At 40.2% G+C, this 23,519-nt stretch overlaps 2 protein-coding genes across 2 annotated transcripts in view; one reads left to right on the forward strand and one right to left on the reverse strand.

The window, feature by feature from the left end:
• Positions 1-319: 319 nt before the first annotated feature.
• Positions 320-12,837, forward strand: tmie (transmembrane inner ear). The gene is made up of 4 exons (XM_058620112.1): positions 320-714; positions 3,140-3,257; positions 3,968-4,117; positions 12,453-12,837. The coding sequence occupies exons 1-4, from the start codon at positions 604-606 to the stop codon at positions 12,752-12,754; spliced, it is 681 nt and encodes a 226-aa protein (XP_058476095.1). The 5' UTR covers positions 320-603; the 3' UTR covers positions 12,755-12,837.
• A 2,118-nt stretch (positions 12,838-14,955) lies between these two features.
• pth1r (parathyroid hormone 1 receptor) overlaps positions 14,956-23,519 on the reverse strand; it is a 42,133-nt gene continuing 33,569 nt past the window's right edge. The window contains exons 7-13 of the mRNA XM_058638243.1: positions 19,194-19,347; positions 18,777-18,837; positions 17,596-17,662; positions 17,380-17,474; positions 17,080-17,221; positions 16,603-16,644; positions 14,956-16,506 (exon numbers count right to left, since the gene is read on the reverse strand). Coding sequence (XP_058494226.1) covers positions 16,144-16,506; positions 16,603-16,644; positions 17,080-17,221; positions 17,380-17,474; positions 17,596-17,662; positions 18,777-18,837; positions 19,194-19,347 — 924 coding nt within the window. The 3' untranslated portion in view covers positions 14,956-16,143. The remainder of the gene's footprint in view (positions 16,507-16,602; positions 16,645-17,079; positions 17,222-17,379; positions 17,475-17,595; positions 17,663-18,776; positions 18,838-19,193; positions 19,348-23,519) is intronic.

Raw genomic sequence — 23,519 nt, forward strand, 5'->3', positions numbered from 1 at the left:
CTGGGCACACAATTCATGTTGCTGACGTAATTCGACTCCGTCTTTGTTTTGTCTTACATATTAAAATTGCATTTCCTGTGTTGCAATACGCTAAGGATGTGAGGCTTCAAGATGATTTTACACTCCAGGCAATAAATATGATGACGCTCTCAGCCATTTGCTTCACTGTCCTGCACAGGTCAGCCTCATGGGTAATTGAAGTGCCCATCCCCCTACACTGTGTGAACTGCCTGTCCCCAGCAGGATGAGCTGGCTGTAAACCCACACCAGGTCTATTAATTAATTAATGTACCCTAACGGCGGGCTTGGCTCCCTCCATTGTAGAGGAGCCGTTTTCAGCTGGCTGCAGTGGTGACTGCCGGTTTTCTGTTCGGATAGTGTAGTAGTACAGAGGCAAGAGATAGCAAGGAGCAGGAGACAACTGTGTATGGGAGGAAGACATCAGCACCATTGTCTCCATTAATCACCCAGGGCCATTGTGGTCCTGTCCTGTACACGGCGCCAGTACAGGCAGGCAGGCAGACAGAGAGAAGAGAGGAAGAAGCAGAGGAAGAGGGAGAGAGAGGGGGGCAGGGTGGCTGCAGGGAGAAAGAGGGGCAGAGAATGGTTGGGGAACAGCCTGTATGTCCACCTCAGCTCCTACTGCGGGGCTGGGGAGCAGTGTTGCTGTCTCAGTGCTTGTCCTCCGTGTTCTCCCAGATCCCAGATCCCGAGGTAAGAGCCAGATGCATCTGTGTGTGTCCTCCACAGGTTCTGTTCAAGATGGAATATCCCGAGTGTTTCTCTGTGACAGGTGCTTCGCCATTTAAAATGTAGCTTTGCGTGATTGGTGGCCAGAGTTGATGCTTTTATTGACCGTCTGGGCTATGTGTGACTGACTATTCATTAAAAACACGAATAGTCATGTAAGGTCTTACATTGTCAGGTCTTACATGGACGGCAAGGGCACACATGTTTGAACGGGCGTAAACAGGAGGTTGGATAACATTCATCTCGACACAGAGAAGTTGTGTGTGTGCATTTGTGCGTAAGGGAACAAAAAAGGGTTACATTGAAAATGAATATGCCTCTGAAACAAATGCACTTTTATTTAAAATATGACTGAAAGTGCAACATATTATTAGCACGGAGAAGAAGATTTTAATTCTCAGTTGCAAGAAGCTACATTGTGAAAAAAATGATTAAAGCCAAAAATGGCTAAAAACCTGGGGAAAGTTTGGTTGATGAGAAACTAAGTTCTTGTGTAAAAGAAGGCTAAAGCATAATTGATGTTATTTATACACATGTGATGTTCACTTTTAGTGTGCAGTTAACACTTCTGGGCATCAGGCTATAGACTAAGGGTCTCCAACGAGTAGCTCCCAGTCCCTTTCCAAGTAGCTCGCCAAAGGTTTCAATAATGGAATGTAGCCTTGCTTCCATTTATTATCCAATCAAACTCAGAGGTGTCCCGCCCCTTCTAACACTAAATTATTATTTACCGATTAGTTTTCAGTTATGTGAGTTGTGGACATCAATGTTTTGTAAATGTTCAGGCAAAACAAGCTTTTCCAGTTTGTTTGGGTTGAAATAAAACACGAGTAGCTCTCTGCCATTTTCATTTTGTCAAAGTAGCTCTCAGGGTTAAAAAGGTTGGAGAAAGTACAAGGCGCTTCTTTAAACAGCCTTCAAGTGGCTGCTGGAGGCGGCGGAATTACAAAGTAATGGTTGATGTGATCCGTAAATACACGTTTAAACCCCAAAGTAAAAAACAAAGTAAAAATAATAATTAATAAAAACATATGGCCTCAGTAGTATTTATGCAATCTTAATAATCAACCAGTTGGCAAGGTTGTTAAAAAAACGTTTGCGCTACTTGTAGATCAACCGTAGCAAAACCAAATATGTTTAAATAATGTGATATATAAATGTGAGGTAACTCAAGGTCATGATTTTAAAATGTGTGTTGTTTGTTGCACCAGAATAAAACATGATGCTTATCGCGACTAATCCGGACTCATGGAATGCCCTGAAGAGCCTTGTTTAATATCCTCTTCAAGGCTAATCCTTCTGCAGGAGCTGCACAAATGCAGTGTAAATTCATTCAGACAACTTTCTTCTGAGCTTCTTTGTTTAGTTAGACCCACAGTTCCCGTTGTGTCCTCGATGCCTTGGAGACAAACAGTAGAAGACAGTGTGTAGTTGGCATGTTGCCTCGCTGAAACGTATCAGGTCCAGAAAACGACAACAACGGATCATTTTGCCCTGATTGATTAATTTTGATGCACATGGCAAAATAAACAAGAATGAATATTCTAATACGTAATGATGCTCTGCTCAAAATGAATCTGGCATCTGCTATTTTGGACGTGTGTTGTTAGATCGAGCTTTTTCATTCTTTACGTCTCAGCTTCTGTACAGTCTCAATCCTCGGTTTTAACCATGTTTCATTTTATTTTTAGAGTTACTTTCAGATGCCTCTATTTCAACACATATTGGGGCTAACAGCAACAATAAAAGTCAGTTTTCTAATCCACTGCTTTCTGCTCTGTGGGCTTAAAGTATAACGTTTCGAAAACCACTCAGTGTTCAATCGCGTTATTGATTTAGGGAGAAACCCTACACTTCTTCCCCCCTGGAGAGAGCAACTATGAAATGTGAAGTGTTTTTTTGTTTGTTTTGTAATGTTTAGTTTTTTTGACACTATCGACTGAACCTTTTTTTGGGGCACAAAAACACTGAGGTCATGCCACCAAAGCGTCTTCTTTTTCTTTCTATTCCTTTCAAAGAAAGCTGTTCTTTCAAAGACAGCTTTATGGTCAAATATTGGTCAGTATGCTAGTAAATGGATCGAAAGAAAACAATATGTTGAGTATATGAAATGATAACATCATGGCATCGACCCCCTACAAAGTTTGAAATGGCCAATGACTTTGATTGCGGAATTTCTGCTCTTTTGAGGACCTTGAATGCCTTTTTTCTTTTCTGAGTTGTGCCCTTGTATGACTGTAATGTGCAATATGTTAGATTCAAGAAGTTTGACTGAGCCGAGATCCTGTTTACCTTCTTGCATCTTGTGCTCAGGTGTAAAATATGTCAATTAAAATATATCTGTGGTGTCCAGATACTATCAAACACAACATGTTTCTCTTTTTAACAGCTTTTACCGACAGATCCCCCAAAGAAGCCAGACCCTGTGAACTCAGAGACCGTTGTTTTCTGGGGGCTGCGGTTATGGCAGGTCATCGGCATCTTTTCCATGTTTGCTTTGGCAGTTGGTCAGTATATACAGTATATATATATCTATATATCTATATATATATATATATATATATATAGTTCTTTCTTTTTCTTCAAAAAACAACACCATTTCATCAACATAACGTTACACCTGAGACACTGCTAATGTGTGAGATGACCAAATTATTTTATGGTTTTGACACTTTCTGCTTCTACCTCAATACACGATAAGTGAAGAGAATTTTATACTGGGAGTTAAAGTCTGCACTGTGCTTCTTGTTTTTATTTTCCAGATATACTATATATAGTCACTATATAATGTACCTTATTAGATTGTCAAACTAGCTCTTATCACAAATTGCAATTATTTCACAAGAAAGCAGTAAATAAAGGTCCAGTCAAATCATCTAAATTGTGTGGGACGAGAATGTCACCATACATGTTGTTAAAACATTTAATTTAACAGCGTAAACGTCAGTGAGATGGTTGAGGAAAAGACACACTTTCACCAAAGTCGTTAAGATCCATTAGCTTAGAGCCACAACTATGATGTGGTGAAATCTGAATGAATGAGTGAAAGGTTTGCAAAGACACTATCATCGAGGCAAAAAAGACATGTATAATCTGTATCCTGACCCTTTAAATCCCTTACATCCTATAAATGTGGCTAAGATGTTGTTAGACGTTAGATGTTATTGGTCTCATTATGTCTTGTGTGTTTTGTTTTTTTTGTCCCTCTCTCCTTCAGTTATCACTCTGTGTTGTATATTCAAATGCCGAATCCCAAGAACCAAAAAGGAAATCGAGGCACGGCATGCACAGAGGCAGGCTGCCAAGAAATATGCCAACACATTAGAGACAGTGCCACCTCTCAATGAGCTGACCGAGATCCCAGGATGTAAGTTCCCCACTGAAACATCTTTACAAACTTTTCATTTCAGGAGCTTGAATGCAAACAACTGTTTTATCACTCTGCTGCTGGGATTCTGTCTTGTGATTCCCCACAGAGCAAGTTCAGGTGCAAATTACAAAATGGGGGACAAAATTGGGGTAATTGTTTGGACTTTGCGTGGCACCGAGAGAGTTCTCTCGACACAATAACGCTGCTGGTTGCTCTTAAATCACAGACTACACACATATAAACCAAACTAAAACAGTCAGTGTTGTTTCCCCCAACCCAGCTCTGCTGTGTATGCAGCCGTCAGTCGCCTCCCACCAAGTCCAAGAATGAACTGCTTTTAAAGGGAGAGAGCATGATTCGTAAGCAGCTTCACCTGTGACTGCTTTCACATGTCATCTTCACACCTGCACTCCCACTTGCAGTGGACTGTCAATCACACCCACCTCAACACTTTTTCAAAGCTTTTTATGACTCTTGACTGTCATCTCTCACTTTATTATTACTAAGGAAACACCTGTCTTTCTATTTGACATCATATCAACTCTCAATTCTGTTCTATCTGTTTTATGCTCTTATTTCTTAAAATTTCCTTATACTAAAATTTCTCTTCTCTCCTCTTCTCTCCTCTTCTCTTCTCTTCGCTTCTCTTCGCTTCCCTCTCTCTCTCTTTCTCTCTTATCTTCCAGCTACACCTGACGCCTCTGCAGTACAGACTGTGTCTGAGCAGGTCCAACCTCAAAGTTCTGACAACAGCGAGGTCTCAGTAGTTAGGGGCAGCGAGGAGCAGCCCAGCTCCCACAGTTTACCAGAGACGACATAATTTTTCCCCACTCCCCTTTTCTCCCAATCTTATTTTCTGTCCCAATCCCTTGGCTCAGCCGCTGTAAAAAGATTCAGAATGTCCCATTCAAGCATCTGCCGTACAGTCTGGTTCAGTCCGGTTCTCCTTTAATGCCCAAATGTACAGAGAAAAGAGCACACGTTTTGCTTGCTAGTGCAGGAAGTTGCAGTAACTGTGTGTGTGTGCAGCAGGAAATTATACTGCTTTTAGGTTAGTTCCTCCGGAGCAGCAGGACTTTTGTAGTTTATACATTTGTATTTTCATGTTTTTAATATAAATGCACATATTTTGCTCATGCATATTTGCATGGAAACATATCAAGCTAATGAATTTGATAATTATGTGAGAATTCAGAGGAAATGGTAATGCATGCGGCATGTTTACGCTCTATGCTTGTCTCTTCATCCTTCCTGTTGTGTCTTCTTTCCCAAGATGTGCTTTGATTAAAGTAAATCATTCAAACCATCCACTGCTGCTGCTAATAAAAAGTGATGGTGGGAGTAAGAACAAGGTAATTACATACTCCTCTCTTTTATTCCCTACTCTCTCAGGAGTTCGGCGTGTTGGCTTATGTGTATCTGAGTCATCTCAGCCATCTTAGCAATGGCTTTTTCAAGTTATGAGTGATGACAAATAGGGACTGACATTGGTCCTGTCTTGTGCAGGTTATTACATTACATTACATTACATGTCATTTAGCAGACACTTTTATCCAAAGCGACTTACAATAAGTGCATTTAAACATTTGGGTCCAAATAAGAGCTAGAAGTAAGTAAGAGCTTCAAGTAAGCCAAACTATGAAGTGCTAGTCATAAGTGCGATGTATACTTTTTTTTTTTGTTGTTTTTTTTTGTCGTCATCTTAGTCGAGGTAGAGTCTGAAGAAATGTGTTTTTAGTCGGCGGCGGAAGATGTGGAGGCTTTCCGCTGTCCAGATGTCGATGGGGAGCTCGTTCCACCATTTGGGAGCTAGGACAGTGAACAGTCTCAAGTTCTGCGAATGCCTCTGCGATCCTCTAAGTGAGGGGGAAGTGAGCCGGTTTGCCGATGTAGAGCGGAGTGGGCAGGCTGGGGTGTAGGTTTTGATCATGTCCTGGATGTAGGCTGGACCGGATCCGTTTGTAGCATGGAATGCAAACACTAGAGTCTTGAAGCGGATGCGAGCAGCTACAGGAAGCCAGTGAAGGGAGCGGAGGAGCTGTGTAGTGTGGGAGAATTTTGGTAAGTTGAAGACCAGTCGAGCTGCTGCATTCTGGATGAGTTGCAGAGGTCGTATAGGAACACGCAGGGAGACCAGCCAGGAGGGAGTTGCAGTAGTCCAAGCTGGGGAGGCAAGAGCCTGGACCAGAACCTGTGCCGCCTTCTGGGTTAGAAGAGGTCGTATCCTTCTGATGTTGTGCAACATGTATCTGCAAGATCAACAGTTGCAGCAATGTTGGCAGTGAGGCAGAGATGATCATCAAGTGTCACAACCAGGTTCCTTGTGGTATGAGACGGAGTTACCACAGAGTTGTCAAGGGTGATGGTTAGATCTGTGGTGGGAGAGCCCTTTCCTGGGAGAAAAAGAAACTCGGTCTTGTCGAGATTGAGCTTCAGGTGATGGTCAGACATCCACTGAGAGATGTCGGTCAGACAAGCGGAGATCTGTTCTGCTACATGTGTGTCGGAGCTGGGAGAAGAGAGAATGAGTTAGGTGTCATCAGCATAGCTGTGAAAGGAAAAACCATGAGAGTGAATAACAGAACCAAGAGAGTTGGTGTATAGAGAGAAGAGGAGAGGGCCCAAGACAGAACCCTGAGGGACCCCAGTAGCTAGAGGACAGGGTTCCGACACAGATCCTCTCCAGGTTACTCTGTATGTTCGGTTTTGAAGACAGGATGAGAGTAGGGTAAGTGCAGAGCCTGAGACACCTAGTTCTTGAAGGGAGGAAGTAAGGATCTGGTGGTTAACTGTGTCAAACGCTGCAGAAAGGTCCACGAGGATGAGCACAGAGGAGAGAGAGGCAGCCCTGCCAGTGTGGAGTTGCTCAGTGACAGCAAGAAGTGCAGTTTCGGTCGAGTGACCTGCTTTAAAACCAGACTGAAGAGGATCGAGAAGGTTGTTTCCGGTGAAGGTAGGAAGAGAGTTCATTAAAGGTAGCACGCTCCAGAGTTTTGTAAAGAAAAGGAAGAAGAGAGACAGGTCTGTAGTAATTCACTTCAGACGGGTCAAGGGTGGGTTTTTTAAGGAGGGGGGTCACTCTGGCCTCTTTAAGAGAGTGACTGAAGAAGGTGAGAGGGGATAGGGTCCAGGGGGCAGAAGGTGGGGCGGGCAGAGGTTATTAGGGAAATAACTTGATCATGAGATAGAGGGGTGAAAGAGGATAGAGAAGGAGCTGAATTTGTGGTTGGTAGAGTGGTAAGATCAGGAGGTGGGGTTGAGAAAGAAGAGCGAATGTCATCTACTTTTTTTGTGAAGTAGTTGACAAAGTGAATTGGTAGAAGGGAGTGGGGGGGTCAAGGATGTTAGAGAAGATCGAGAAAAGTTTTTTGGGGTTAGAGAAAGAGGATTGAATTTTAGTTCAGATAGAAAGATTGTTTGGCTGCAAAGGTAGAGGAAGTGAAGGTGGGGAGGAGAGAATGATAGGAAAGCAGGTCGTCAGGGTGTTTTGATTTCCTCCATTTCCTTTCTGCTGCCCGTATCGGGGCTCTCTCAACACGCACTGAGTCAGACAACCACGGGGCTGGGGAGGATTTACAAACTCGCCGTGAAGTGAGAGGACAGAGAGAGTCAAGGTGGACGTTAGATGACAACAATGATTAGTTTTACTGGGTGAGTTACAGTTACAGCATGAAATTCAAACGACTGTGAAGAGAAGTGTGGCAGTGGGTAAAGAGTGAAAGTCCAGTTGGGGTTGATGAGCAGACCTGTCCCACCACCTGTTCCAGTGGATCTGGGTGTGTGGGAGAAAGAGTGGGCGGAGGAGAGAGCCGCAGGGGTGGCTGTGTTGGAGGGTGTTATCCAAGTCTCAGTGAGAGCAAGGAAGTCCAGGCATTGCTCAGTAGCAAAGCCAGAGATGAACTCAGTCTTGCGGGTAGCTGACTGGCAGTTCCACAGGCCCCCTGCAACAAGGTGTTGGATGTGTGAGGAGCGATAAATGAGGACAGATTACGGTGATGCTGCGATTGAATGTGAGGTTTGTGATACCCGTGAGAGGAAACATGAACAGGAATGGAAAAAGTGCACTTAACAATTGCAGGCAGGTACTAAGCCTCATTAGCCTCAAAGGAGTCTAAACTCCAGTTTGATATTTTGTCTGCTAGGTCAAAGAGAAAGTTGTTATTGTTGACCTAGTTTCTATTGAGTCATCACCATTGAAGTTTCATTGGCTACAGGGAGCTTTTTTAAAAGACACCTGATTAGGGGCTGATTGGTTACAGCAGTGTTGGCCACTCCCCTGTAGCCAATGAAACTTCACACTTGGTGATGGTGATGACTCAATAGAAACTAGGTCAACAATAACAACTTTCTCTTTGACCTAGCAAACAAAATATCAACAACAAACTTTCACCTTGACTAAACAGACAAGTCCAAAGTCAAGCAACCCAGCTAGATACAATAGCAATTAATGAAATAGCAACCAAATGAGAAAGACCTACTGAAGTGATACTTAGCTTAATTGCAGTAGTCCTATGAGATACCCAGAAAGTCCAAATGCACACTGTCCATATTCACATGATAAACCTAGTGTGGCAGGAGCATCAGTCTCTCTTCAATCTCTAGATTCACCACAGAGGGTTGATCTCGCGTATATTTTGGTAAATCCTGTTTTATGACTGTTCACTGTAGCTAATCAACCATGTGGCTGAGGAGAGGAGCTGAACTGCTGCAGCGATCATACATATTCAGGACAAGTATATTGTATAGTAGCTGCTCTCAACCATGAACTCCAAACAAACCTTGCACTGTAATTGGCTTCTGGGTTTAATGAAGGAGGAGAGCAACGTAACTTTGAGCTCAATAACATGCTAATTGCCACCTTTTTCCCAGTAATTACATCATGTTTCGGGCACAATTAGATGAATTAACAACTGGAGAATCCAAAAGACCACTTGCAATGAGTATTGTAAAAGTCTTAATATCAAACCAAATGTAAGTCTTTTTTTCATTCATCTAAAAGAAGCTGTAAACGTATGGATTGTGCTTCCCCAGCATTCTGGAAACAACACAGCGACATAGCAGCGACAAATGAGCACCAGAAATGCCTTTTCTTGTCTTTCGTGTTGATTTGCTCTTGAAGATAATCTTCAAACCCAAAGTAATTGTATGCAAAGTCTTGTGAAATTAGACTTTATGTGACAGGGAATAAAAAAAAACAGTGTATGTGTCTGATGTAAAACACAGGGAATGGTCATTTTCCATTAACATCCATTAACATTTTCTCTCTGCCGCCGTATAGCATGTTTCGCAAACTGTTAAAATCGGCTGGGGTAAAATATGAGGAAAAGTCATTAGTTTCCAGTTTTACAGTCTTATTTCCTGCAGCAAATCTTCAAGCACTCACACAATCCAATAATTCTCATCAGACCTGATTTGTCGAAGATAACAAAGTGTATAATTTCTGTTAGTCTAAAAATGAAGGCTATATCGTTGACTCCAGACTGTTGCACTTTCTGTTACAACTAAAAATCACAGCGCTGAATAAGAACTGAGGAGGAGGTTGTTTGAGGTTCAGTGACATGCAGAAAGAAATTTGGAGTTGCAGTTTCTTAATTGAACTGTGATATTAGTAAGATGAGCTCTGGCAGGAACCTTGCCTCAGTCAAACTGAACTTGTTTTTAAAAAATACCAACATGTTTTGTCAAATATGGTACCAGCTGTGTCTGTGCTGAACATTTGACATTTATTAATGTGTGAGGGTCAAGGCCTTTACTAGAGGGCAACATTCACCTTTAATTATTCCACTGCGGTGAACAGGATGAGGTAAACACCGAGACTGGGGGGGGGGGGGGAATACAAGCTGTCCAATTTTTAGCAACGCTTAAAACAATCCCTGAGTCATGTTTCATTAAAGTGTCTCACTTAGCCTTTCGATATCCTTGATTATAACGCACTGATTCATAAATCTCCACCATTTTGTCAACATCTGATAAAACAGGAAGAGGAAAAAAAGAGACAGTATGGATATAAGAGAGATGCATATGAGCAAAAGAGAGTTCATCACAGGTCCAGTTAAAACAAGGACTCACAGCATTATGATGGGTTGGTTGATCAGATTCAGTCGACTGGATTCATTCAGCACACGCAAACAACAAAATCCTTTCAGGTTTACTCTTGACCACCACTGGCAACCTATGACATTTGGTGTGTGTTTGTCATGGTCTTTGTATCCTGAGTCGCACAGAGACAACGTTTGCTATAGAAAAAAAAGATTTACAGAAGTTCCCTTTGTCCCCTGGAGTCTCCTATGAGCAATTCTCAGTTTTTTACACATCAGCTGCTCAAGTAAAAGATCACAACTGGTTGTGTAGCTCACCATCATGTGAAATGAGTGAACTATTGCCTGCAGCTGTTACATAATGTTCTCTTTTGGTTGGTCCCTGAAGCCAAACTCCAATGGGTTTAAATGTTTCCATGTTACCTTTGGTTTTTCTGAGTTTTTACCTTAAAAATGCATGACCTATTTTTGGTCCTCACTGCCCTGCGTGTTTTTCAATGTTTCCCTGCTCCAGCACACCTGACTCAAATGGGTCATTATCAGGCTTCTGCACAGCTTGATAACGAGCTGACCATTTGAATCAGGTGTGTTGGAGCAGAAGCAGTGAGTCCCCAGGACCAGGGTTGAGTTGTGGCAATCGCGAATGATTTGTTCAAGAGAAGAAATCGTTTGGGCAAACAAACTGAACTGAATCACTTTGTTCATCTCACAGTTCATGCTGAGCTGAGCTGCTCACTGACTATTCCCTGCAAAACAGTCCGTCACTCAGTGATGGAACCCCCGTGTGTCCCCCAAGCTAAACATTAACGCACATAAACGTCTAGTTCCCCAGTAAGCACAAACTTTTAGAATCTAATCATAATGTGAAATACTATATTTTTCAATTTCAAATACCTAAATGTTTTGTGCCTTTGTAGATCCATTGTGATCTGTGAAGTTTTTATGCACACGTGTAAATGGTAAACTTAGGCATAATACTGTTGATATTGCACTTATCTTATTTTTCCTTAAGAAATTTCAGGTTATTCATAATATGTTTCATTAAGTGTAAAAGAAAGGGAACATTTTGGAGTCCTTGTTGTTTATAGTTTATGTACTATTGTTATCTTACTGCTCCGGCCCATGAACTAAAATGAGTTTGACAGCCCTGGCTGGTGTAGAGACTCAGCAATGCTGAAGCTCAGCTGCCACTGCAATGAGAGGAGGAGGAGGAGGATGAGGAGAACGGACACTTTTAAACGACACGCAGGCCATTCAGAAACAAAGCGACAAATGTAGTTAAGTTGCTGTTTTTCCCAAGTCAATGCATAATGTAAAAAAAAGTGCTTAGTGTTACAAATACAGTACATAAATAAAGACAAACGTTTCAGTAATTATTTAGTGCAAGATTTAATTATTTTTCAAAGGATGTCGTCACCTTTCGTAGTTTCTGCTTCTGCAAACGTACAATAAAACAAAAACAGCCGACTGAGACCTGTCAGGTCCTCTCCCTGTGAGGAAACGGTATGTGTACTGACATAAAGTGCATGAGTCAGAAAACTAGTACACTGTACATGCGCCCTGAGTGATTCAGAAGCTTAAACTGTCAGAATCAGCCTCGGCAAAACCAAGAATAATGCCAAATTGTACAGTAGATCACGTTAAAAATATTTCCAATTCCCGAAAAATGTGCGTTCATCTCCGACATTTAAGCAAGGACATTTCTAAAATCTCATGATTTAACAGAGGAGTCTAGTGTATACTGAGCTGAATCACAACCCGTTCAGCTGAGTTTCAGTTCAGTGGAGTCTGCAATCTAAAATCTCAAGCTATTTTCCTGTGTTTCCTCTCTTTCTGCTATAATGGGCGTCAAATTTACTAGACACCATCTCTTGGTTCTTACTCTAGGTAAAAACACAAATAACATGGCCAAAACAAATCAAAGTGAGTTCATATGAATTCATTCATGCTCAATTTCATGTTATTTGCTTCATACCGAACCAAAGAGTCCAATATCTTTGGAAAAGATTTACATCTCCTTCAAGTATATCCTCATGATGACCTTTTTGAATAACAATGAGAAATTATCTCTGTCTGTGAAAATCTTTTCTCCATTTCTTGCCCGGAACGCACTTCAAGCAATCCCATTAAAAGAATAAGTAGATCATGCTTATTAGGACAGATAGAAACAGATGTGCCTTCATTACACGTAACCTACTTAGCATATTGAACTGGATTAAATTCTTCCTTCCAATTAACACATGAGGCCTGATGATACCTTTTGTTTATTCCCCCCCATCGCTTTGAATTGGCAGCTGCAAAAGCAGAAGAAAAAGAGGAGGTGACAACAGTTTCCGGGAAAGTGGATGGTGAAAAAGGAGAGAAGAAGACCAAGGAGGGTAAGAAAGAGGGCAAGGGTGCCAAAGAAGAGAAAGGAGACGAAAATGGCCCATCAACAAAGAAGAAGGGTGAGAAAGGTGAAAAGGGAGCACCCAAGAATGAAGACGGGGAAAGTAAAGGGAAGAAATCTGGAGAGAAAGGAGACAGAGGCGGAGCTAAAGGTGGAGCTAAAGGTGGAGCTAAAGGTGGAGCTAAAGGCGGAGCCAAGAAAAAATGAACTCTGCCTTCCACCGACAAACACTTAAAAAAAAGATAATTTCATATTTTTCACTGTATTTTGGGCACTTTTTTTTTCTTAAATGAAATTTATACTGATATTATATTTACAATAAATAAAAAAGTGAAATAAAATCATTGTTCTTTATGTCTGAAACCAGAATCAGAACGCACAAGTATGAGTACAGTAAAACCAAAGATTTATTGACATATATACACAATTCACTGATGGACATTAGAGACAAGGAACAATCTTACCATTTTTTTTTTCTTCAAAAGTTTACACTGAAATCTACAACATGCCTACATCAGTGATGAGAGGGTGAGACGTGTCCACACACTGTATCCAAGACATGAAGACAAATGGCAACTACGTTTCTGCACAAGATAAATAAAAGTTTTAATTTTTTTCTTTTTTCTTTTTCTTTTACTTCCATAAGAGGTATTTGAAAAGGACAAAAAACAACATTAGCTCTATGGTTATTGGCCTTATTGTACATTTGATTTCCAAAACATTTAGCACGATACAATCTTGAATAAAATACTGTATTATGGAGTATTAAAGTGCTCAAATATAATTTTCGGAATGTTCTTTTCGTTAACTATTTTCATTCTCTATTTTAATTCAAATTACAGCGGAAAGTCAGATATAAGAGAACTGTACATAATCCAACTGTGCTGGCAGTAACATTTAAAGTGATCGCTCACATACTTTGTCTTTTTCCATATGACCTTCAGCCACCTGTGTGTGATATTCTAGCCAAACCCCATCACAATCATGACCGATCCGCATGGAAATGTACAAGTTATGTGCAATTTGAATTTCTGATATCGTCGCATGATTTAATGTATAGTCTAGTTTCCTTATTGCCAATAAATGACACTAAAATATCAATACAGTAGCTGTTGCTGCCACTATTTTGTTTGACTATTTGATAATATTTCCTCTATCATCACTTTTAAATATAATTTAATATAATATAATATGATATACTAGTATTATATTATACTTATAATTACTTAAATTAATAGTGTAATTTCAAACAGCTGTAGCTTTTAGGGAACTTCAGTTTTTTGTGAATAAATATATTTGGTTAGTTATTAAAATACAATTTTTTTTTGTACAATTGACCCGGAATAAATTAAAGTTACCACAATTTTTGGGCTTCGTATTTCGCAAAGAGGGATTCACTACGTCAGCTAAATGCTGATTTTGGTATTTTCCTTGTTTGTTGGCAACACGAAAAAAAATACAGAATCTTATGAGATATATCGTTTAAACATTTGAAACAGCAGAAACAGTTCCTTCCTATTTTTGCACGTGTCTGCAGAATGAACTTAAGGGCAGTCCAAACTCTGCAGATGAGACTATGTGACCTTTCAAAACTGAATCAAAGTGCATGGATTATTGGACGGCATGGCAGTTGGGTAAAATGAGAGAATTTGGAGAATAATTCAGTCAGTCAGAAGAGGAACAAGAGCGCTTGACGAACAGTGGTCACCAAAAACACGATACAACACTGTGCACAACAGCAAACATTACCTTCAGTCATATAACGTTGAGATCTTAATGAGGTAAAAATCAATTCTGTATTTTAGTCAAATCAAATAAGGACTGAGACAAAAATCCCATCAGGGGATTTAATATTAATGTGCTCAGTCTACTCTAGCAAGCTGACAATTAGTATTTATCTAAAACAAAACTTAAATTCACACTGGGTCGAATTTTAAGACTCACTTTTCATATTTTCCTACATGAGCTACCATTGACACTGTTGTTTTTTCTTTCTTTTTCCTTTTCTTTTTGAGAGCGGGTGAATTTAAGACAGCTCTGGCAGCATTTCAGCATGCTGCCTTTTCTCTTTGGTATCATGCTCGTGGAATGCCGTGTTCAAACAGGAATGCCCTCTGTCACCTGTCAGTATATTCACCAGTTTTGTTTTGGTCTATGTACATTATCAAATACTGCAAACAATTTTTTTTTGTAAACAAACACGTAAAAGAAAATATATATATATACTGTATATATACACACTGACAAAATACGTATCCTTACACTTGACAATGATTTGCTCACAATTAGAATGTATTTCTGACCTATGTAAACATTGTGACTTGTGTGTGTGTGTATATATATATATACACATATATATATATACACACACACACATACATCAAAAAGCAGCAAAACACTGGACCATCTATAAAAGTTACTGTGTGTTATTCATGTCTGGCTTTTCCTTCATATCCGCCACAATTGTCCATCTTGGAATTCCAAGAGAATTTGGGATTCCTCATTTAATTAACATTCCACTTGAATATTTGACCATTTCCTGCATGCTGTGTTTTTTTCTCTCTCTTCTTTTGAAAAATAATACAAGAACACATGATATTCCTGTCAGATTTCCAAAATGTCCCTCTTCTCCTCGGCTCACTCTGAACACAAAGACAGTGACAGTCTTCAAAGAAATATTCTTACTTAGGCATCGTGTTGTGTGTTGTGTGGGTGTTTGTGTGTGTTACTATTTTTGGGGAGGAGAAAATTTGAAGATGAAACATTCATTTGAACTCTTCGGCATGTGTGTAGTAATTGGAAAGGAGACGAGTACTGGGTCTTTCTACAGCAGAGAGCATACAACTCTGTGAAAACAAGACTAGTTGATCCAGCTTTACATTAACTTATTCTCAATACAAATGCTGAACGGGCTAAAACAATGTTATAAATGAATAAAAATAGGTGTGCAACAACAGAGGACTTCCATTACCTGAGTACCTTACCTTTAACACTGAAGTGGATATACAGTAATTAGATGAAAAACAAAGGACATACCATGAACAGATGCCACAAAATAGCTGCGTCTATACAACAACTTGATCTGAAAATGCACCGACGCTACTGAGCCTCACAAATGCGTCACTGAATGCACACAAAATCCAACGGACCTCACACAGGCGGTGGTCATTAAGGCTGTTCCTGGATCAACGACTGCAACCTTTGATTTATGCACAAAAGTCGAGCACAAGACGTTTGAGGACGAGACAGAACAAACAGTTATGGCAGCAAAAAAAAAATGAAAATGAAAAAGGGCAGTTTCTGTTGTCCAGCCTTAAACACATTCACTGTGGCAGGTGGTGGTTGAAAGCGCAGAGAGTATTTGCCACAAAACTGAAGGTCATTTTTCCTTGGAAAAAGAATAAAAAGGTGTCACAGCTCTCAAAACTGACACACCCTCCTCTGCTTTGAGCCTCAGCAGTCTGTCATGTTTTCTTTTTGCTTGATTCACAGGAGGAAAATAAAACTGGCAGTGTTGATGAATTCAGACCATCCTGAGACTGTTATTATTTGTTGAGCCAGTTTTTATCTGTACACACACAGCGGCGGCCTGGAGGTCACATGACCGTCTCCCTCTCCTCCTCGACCACCGGTGAGGGTTTCTCCTTCTCGCAGGGCCTCATGTGAGAAGAATGCTCCTCTTCGGGAATGTGGAGCTCCTGCCCCGACGATGGTATAGAGTTTTCTGACACTGAGCCATTCTTCACGTACCCGGGCAGGTTCCTGTGTCCGTTCACAGGCACCGGTCCCAGCCTCGTTGTGAGGTGGAGAGCCAGCGGTCCTCTGGCAGTGACGTTGGTAACACTGGTGTGTGATACCATAGGTCCATAGCTGTAAGTGTTACTGCCACTCCGGGCTTTTCTTTTGAAGTCCAGTGCCAGGGTCCTCCTGCTCCAGGACTTTTTGATCTCAGCTTGTACCTGAGAAGAGAAGAGTTATGTGGTCACATCACAATGTGAATATTATTCAACAGTTTGTTTGTTTTTTTTTCTGTAAAAAGACCTTTGAGTTCTTACCTCTCCGTTGCAAAAACAGTATATAATTGCAACTAGAAAACCCTGAAAGAGAAAACAAGACTGGTTTTATTGACATCATCCATGGGTGTCCAGTTCATCTACCTTTGACATGCATTTTATCTGTAAAACATGCAGATTGGACAATCTAAATTGACCAAAGATGTGAGTGTGAGGATATGGAGGATAAAGCGACAGATGAACGAAAAACTGATATTTACTATGGCATTTTAAATCACCAGCCACCCTCACAACCTTTCTACCTCATCTTGATTAAGATCTACACAAAACCAAACACTTCAGCTATTCAATTATCAAACAATTGATCTCTCCATATGTTTTGGTGTTTCATGTAAACATGTGTAAAATCCCGACAAGGTCAATTTTCAGTTTGTTTATCTCAAATGGACCCATTAATATGCATGTGCGACCCTCGGTGCTAAATTATCATTTCTGTCAATTCTACCGCAGCGGCTTTACCTGGAAGGAATTAAACAGCATCTCATAATGCATCTGGATCAGCCAGGGAACTCCAGACACTTCTGTGTAAGGCATGGCATTGAAAATGATGTAGTGGACACCAAACAGTGGCATCAGCACCAGTGTGGACTTCAACAGTTTCCTGTAACAAAAAGGTCCCAAAATATTGCATCTTACAATGAGCACACGACAAAACTGAAACACTAAAATCAAAAACTCTGTGTCTCTGTTTTTTGACTCTTGCTGGTGATGTCTAGCTTCCCTCGTGACCATCATCGCACAACAGATGGCATTCAGTACCTGTACTGTTGTCTTGTGTCACACCTTCCCGCATTTGTTTCTCGCAGTTTCGTTGCCAACACTCTGATGATGTTCAGAAATAACATAAAATTAACCTGGAAAGAAAATAGAAGCACAATGATTTGAGAAGCATGATCAACTGTCACCTGTGTTACAGGTGCGGTGAAGCCCTGTCATTTTCTACACTGCAGGAAAAAAGGTTGAGTGTATACTCACCACCACAGCTGCCAGGATAGGCACTTGATAAATCCATTTCAAATTGCCCGCACTTAAGTCCCAACACCTGCAGCACACAAATAGCCACAAAACAGGGATCAGGAATACACTATTTAACATTTTACATTTAACATTTTAAACATTCACTATTTTAACAGGCAGTCAATTGTAAAGTAACTGCCAGACATTGAAAGTTATTCTGGAAAAATGGGTAAAAGCACTTAATTAGGACATTTTCTGGCTCTTTTATGGGCAAATAAGCAACAAAGTCGGACATTTTGAGGCTTAGGTGTTAAAGGATTGATGGCAAAAAATAAATCAATATATCACACTATGACCCCTCCTATCCATGTAAAAAAACTAACAAAAAACCCAGCTCCAACCACAAGTCATCAAAATATTAATTTAAAAGCACCAGCTTGTTAAAGTCTTACAGTCATTAAAGCGTTGCCTGATTACCCTATATTTCTGATCTGGCGTTCAAATAAAGCTGCCGTCATGTTTAACAGCTTTTGCAGTTGTGGGAAAACTTTCTTTTAATAGGCAAACGGCATAAATAGTGCTTTATGATGGTTACATTTTGAGCAATATGGCACACATTCAATAGCTTTTAGTCAAATGCCGACCATTACTTCTTGCTCCACACTACCAATTACTACAAAATGTGCAATGACAGAGTTGTGGATATTATCATTCTTGGTTTGTTTTCCTGACCAGTGAAGCCTAGGGTGAACGTGGACATGATCTACTGCTCTGCTGCTGAGGGAGAAGTGAAATATGTGGTTTAGTTCCACTGGACAGCTGCTGGATACCAGATTAGCCATAAGCTCTCAGCTCCTCACTCTTCACCACTGTACTGGACATTTGTGAAGACAGTAGACAGTTTGAAGACAGTTGTCTCCAAGCTCTGCTACAGTCAGAAGTGGAAGGTGAATCAACCCTTTCCTTAATCTTTACCACAGAAACAGAATTCAATTTCACTATTTAAAACTTGTTGGATATGTGTGAAATGTAGCCGTGCGTGTGTGTGTGTGTGCGTGCGTGTGTAAACTTCACAAAGGATTATTATTGACCCTGTTTGTACCCGCCCTCTTCGGCAAAAGAGATGTAATATTGTCATCACGTTTCTGCATTAAATTTTCACAAGAATAATGTCTGCATTATTTATAAGTATTACTCACTCCGTATCTGCAAACGTGGCTCTCACAGTTGCCCAGACTGTCACAAACATGGCTGGTACTCCTGCAAAAACAAAGGGCGAAAATGTTGCTTTGAAAAAAACATAAATGAAAAAACTAAACAATACACAAATATGTATAATTTGTTTTAGGCAGGTAGAACCTGGGTAGCACAGCATCCACATTGTATGCGCTGTGCTTGTGTAACTCATACGCACAGTGTGTACAATGCAGGAACTGTGAAGCCCATATTGATGCAAATGTGAGTTTACACAGTTTCCGTTGATTGTTGTTGATGCGTCTCTTGATTTAATTTATTGAGCAAACTAATTACACCATCAAAAGTAAATCATTTATATTAGATCTAATTGTGGTACTATTTATATGGGCATGCAAGCACATGATGCAAATGCAACTCACCCCAGCCAATCAGTGTGAATCCCCACAGATACTTTCTGTCTGAGAAGAAGGTCATAAAAATGAGGCTGTGGAGGTACAGACCCTCAACAAGGATCCAGTAGTAATTGGTTGCCAGAAAGTACATGAACAAGGTCACAACCACCTTGCAGCCAATCTATAAACAAACAGCACACAAGAGGAGGAAAAGGATCAATACACACCATGACAAATTGCCACAAACGTCACAAATCCAGCACAAACTTCGCAAAACACGTTTAGTTTGTCCTGTTTCTTTTTTGTGAATTAGCACAGTATCCAACACAAAACACACTCTTTAAAACATTTACATTCCAGTCACACGTCATGGAATGGTTGCAAGTTATAAATTAGGGTAGATTAGATTATCTGTGCTGGAATACTCCACTGTCGATGACTGGATAAATACACACCAATATAACCTGAAATACATAATAGATCAGGCAGAAATCAGGCAGCAGCAAACGATTCAGAGGGCAGGGTGGACGTCATATGTCTCACTCATAATTTGTGCTGAAATATCTATTAACTCCCCCTAATCTGAATAACCTGCAGAGAATCGGATATACCTTTTATTAAATATCTAATACAATTTATATATACACACATATGTATATATGTACATACATACATACATTCATATGTATGTATGTATATATATATGTATATATATATATATATATATACACACACACACACACACATACATACATACATATGAATGTATGTATGTATATGAATTGATGAGTACTATATACATAACAACAGGAAAAGCAAAATGGGGAATCTATGTTAAAAAAAAAACAAAAAAAAATGTATTTTGTTGATTAACTGTCTCAACTGGCCAGTTTGGGGAGAAAGGCATTTGCTTGGAGCAATCTCTTCTGGACAGAGATCCCAGATGTTGTTCCTGGAATCAGCTGGAGCCACTATCCCAGTTTTTTGGGGTCTTACAGCCCATAGTGTTCCTAGCCTATGTTCGTAGCTCCTCTTTCAGCCTTTGGTATTTCTCAAGCCTCTCGTGCTCCTTCTATTTGATGTTGCGGTCACTTGGGATCGCGCCACATCTATCATCACTACCCTCTTCTGCTGTTTATCGACGACCGCTATTTCCAGCTGATTAGCCACCACCAGTTTGTCTGCCTTGATCTGAAAGTCCCACAGGATCTTAGCCCTGTCATGTCACCGTCAGATATTCATTTATTTATTTTTTAATCTTGATTTTTTTTTTTTCCCCCAACGTCATTCAATCTATAACTCTTTCTTGGGGACCCATTTATTAAATGACATTAAAAAACATTAGCAAATACAATATTGTTGCTGCATCACATCTCATTGTTTTTCATTTGCATTTGAACAAAAGGAATTGCGTTGTTTTGTAGTGACCGCATGTGTGTGAGTCTCAGAAGCCCGTATTGATTAAAGCAGACATTGATTCAGCTTCAATTTGTCAACCCCCACATCATTATCCAGCTTCAGCCGTTGCCATAGTATAGTCATGCAATGACAATTCAACCTAGCTCTTCCTTCTGTGCACAGATATATCCATATTTTGTCATCAATTTGTATGTATAAATACGGGTTGAAAGGAAACCTTTTTAATTGTAATGCCAAATCCAGTGGCATTTTCTGACAGCCTATGACAGGGCGGATGTACAGTGCATAAACAGCCATTACCACTCAGGCTTGATCCACATGGACACAGAACCTTCCCTATATGATCTCTTTCTTTTCTGCGGAAAAAATTACAACAATAATCATAATAATGTTTTCCATAAACACAGCATTGTTTCAGGAAATGCCTTCCTACGCACACCTACACCCCCTCCCCCGAAAACAACTCTTAACACTGTAGTACATATGCCAGGCCTGTAAGTGGTGCTATAACGCTGCTACATCAAATACACCAAAATCGGAGGCGAAGACGTGGCGCGTGCACATAAAGCCTAATCTTGTGTATACATTACAATGTATACAATCATATGACAGAACGAGAACTAGGAGGTTCCAAGTGAGCTGAGCTGCTTCCTGTGTTGCTTCCTGTGCGACTTCAGACACAGGAATCAAACCGAACAATGCCGAACTGCAGATCAGTTGAAAAGACTTCCTCTAAACGTGTGTTAATCTTCAACATTTAGCAAATCTCAATATTTAACAGAGGAGTCGTGTATTTATAATCAGCACTGCCGAAAGAACTGCTTTGTTCATCAATAGTTTGTGTCGCGTTTAAATCAACACCACGGCGGTTTTGTGCAGCCGTGCTATGGCAAAGACTTAAAACGACGTGCCTGATACCAAACTGAGTAGAGTCTTATATATAAAGTTTTACACGGATTAGCACCTCTACCTCTGACTGAGATTAGAGAAATCTAGCAGTGGCTCTACTTCACATGTAACCAGAGCCACTGGTGGAGGTGACTGTGAGGCCTCCTTGAGACGGACATCTCTACATTTCTCAAAATATCCTCTCATTCAAAGGTTGTGCTTTTTGGAACGGTGTCCCCACCTTTAGTGAGAGATGTGCTGAAGCCCTGCAACACTTGAAAAGCAGCTGTGGTAATGTGTGTAATAATGTGTGATGGGGTTTGTGCAACAGGTTTATGTGCATTTCCACCAGAGTGCAATATAATAATCAAGCAAATATGCAATCAACCTGTCTTTAACATTAGCACTTTACTATCATCCAATGTCAGTGGCACTTTATTAACAGCTGTGCATGTATCTATATGTGTCCGAGTATGTATGTATATGTATTTCCTACTTTATGTTACTTTTGTTTTTCTGTGAGCTCTCATGTTCCTATATTTTTGTTTCCCTGAATGTATTTCCATTTTTATCCTTGATGACATCAACCTGCCAACTGGCTACAGGCGGGAATTAGTCTCAGGCTATAACCTGGCACGTAATAATAATAATAATACTTCATGCTAATTAAAACTGCTATACTGCTATCTTCTCGAGGGTTGTAAGGGGGCAGTGGATGACAGGGAAGTTATACACCCTGCAGAGCTCGCAGTCCATTATACATACAAAGTATATGTGCTTTAGAGGGATTCTCTCATTGATTGCCTCCCCTTGCAGATATGGTCGATTCTACACTGTGCAGTGGCAGCCCATAACGAATGACTAATCAAATAATTGACAGGGTGATTTTAATTAAATTAAATCACGACATCAGTGAAGATACACAGTCCTTATACAGTATATAGTCCATATGTATATATATATATATATATATATATATATATATATATATATAGGTATATAGCGCTCTTCTAGTCTAAAAGCTGCCCCTAAAAGCATATCACACGATGAATGCATTGTAAATGGACAGCTTTTATACAAATGCATTTGTTGTCTCAATGACCACTCAAACTGCTTTACATCATTCACCCATTTCTACATCTTAAGCTCCTCCTAAAATACATCCCATTGTCACACTGCAGAGCCATCAGGAGAAATGTGGGCTTCACTGACTTCTTGCCTAAGGACACTTAAAAATGTCCAGTGGAGGGACAAGAGATGAAGCCACTGACATTCTGAGTAACAGACAAACTACTCCACCTCCTGCTCTTTGTTTGTGTGGGTTTACGAAGACTAAAAAAATAATAAAGTTGTACCCTGTACTTTAACAAACAACCACTTTCAGTCCAGGGAGGCTGTGAACAGGATAAAAGTGTCGCACAAAATTGTTTGTTTGCACATGAACGCATGCATGAAATGTACACAGTCTTCCTTAATTTTTTAACCTTACTCAGAAAGTACTGAGCCAGAAAAAACTTGGCATCATGACAAACAGTACAATTTATTTGCTCCGGCATTGGAAAAGCAGGTGAGATGTCGCAAAATACCACTTCCTCTTTGGAAGGAAAAAGCTTTAACGCCCAACTGCACAACAAATCAACTTAACTGTGCATGTAATGCAATCAGAGACTGACTATTTTGACTATGATTTTGCCTGGAAAAAGAAAAGAAAAACAAAAACCCTGAGTAGTAAATTGAAGCACTTGGTCGTAGATGCTTTCAGAGTGAGTGAATGCAGATTATTAAATATAATATATAGTAATATAGATATAGTAAAAATGTAAAATATATGCGACATCAAGACAATAAACACCCAGCATTTCACTCGACTGCACATAGTGAGACATAGAGGTTTGACTGAATGAGTCAGGACAGGACATGAGCATGGTGGAGCATTTCACAGTGTCAGTGCATGTGAGACAACGTCACTCACTCACTCCGTCATGTACAGCTGTTCAACTGCTTTGATGCAAAACATGTAAATCAGCCAGTCACACGGCAGCAACA

This window comes from Solea solea, chromosome 1 (genome assembly GCF_958295425.1).
Source record: "Solea solea chromosome 1, fSolSol10.1, whole genome shotgun sequence".
NCBI classification, from domain to species: Eukaryota; Metazoa; Chordata; class Actinopteri; order Pleuronectiformes; family Soleidae; genus Solea; species Solea solea.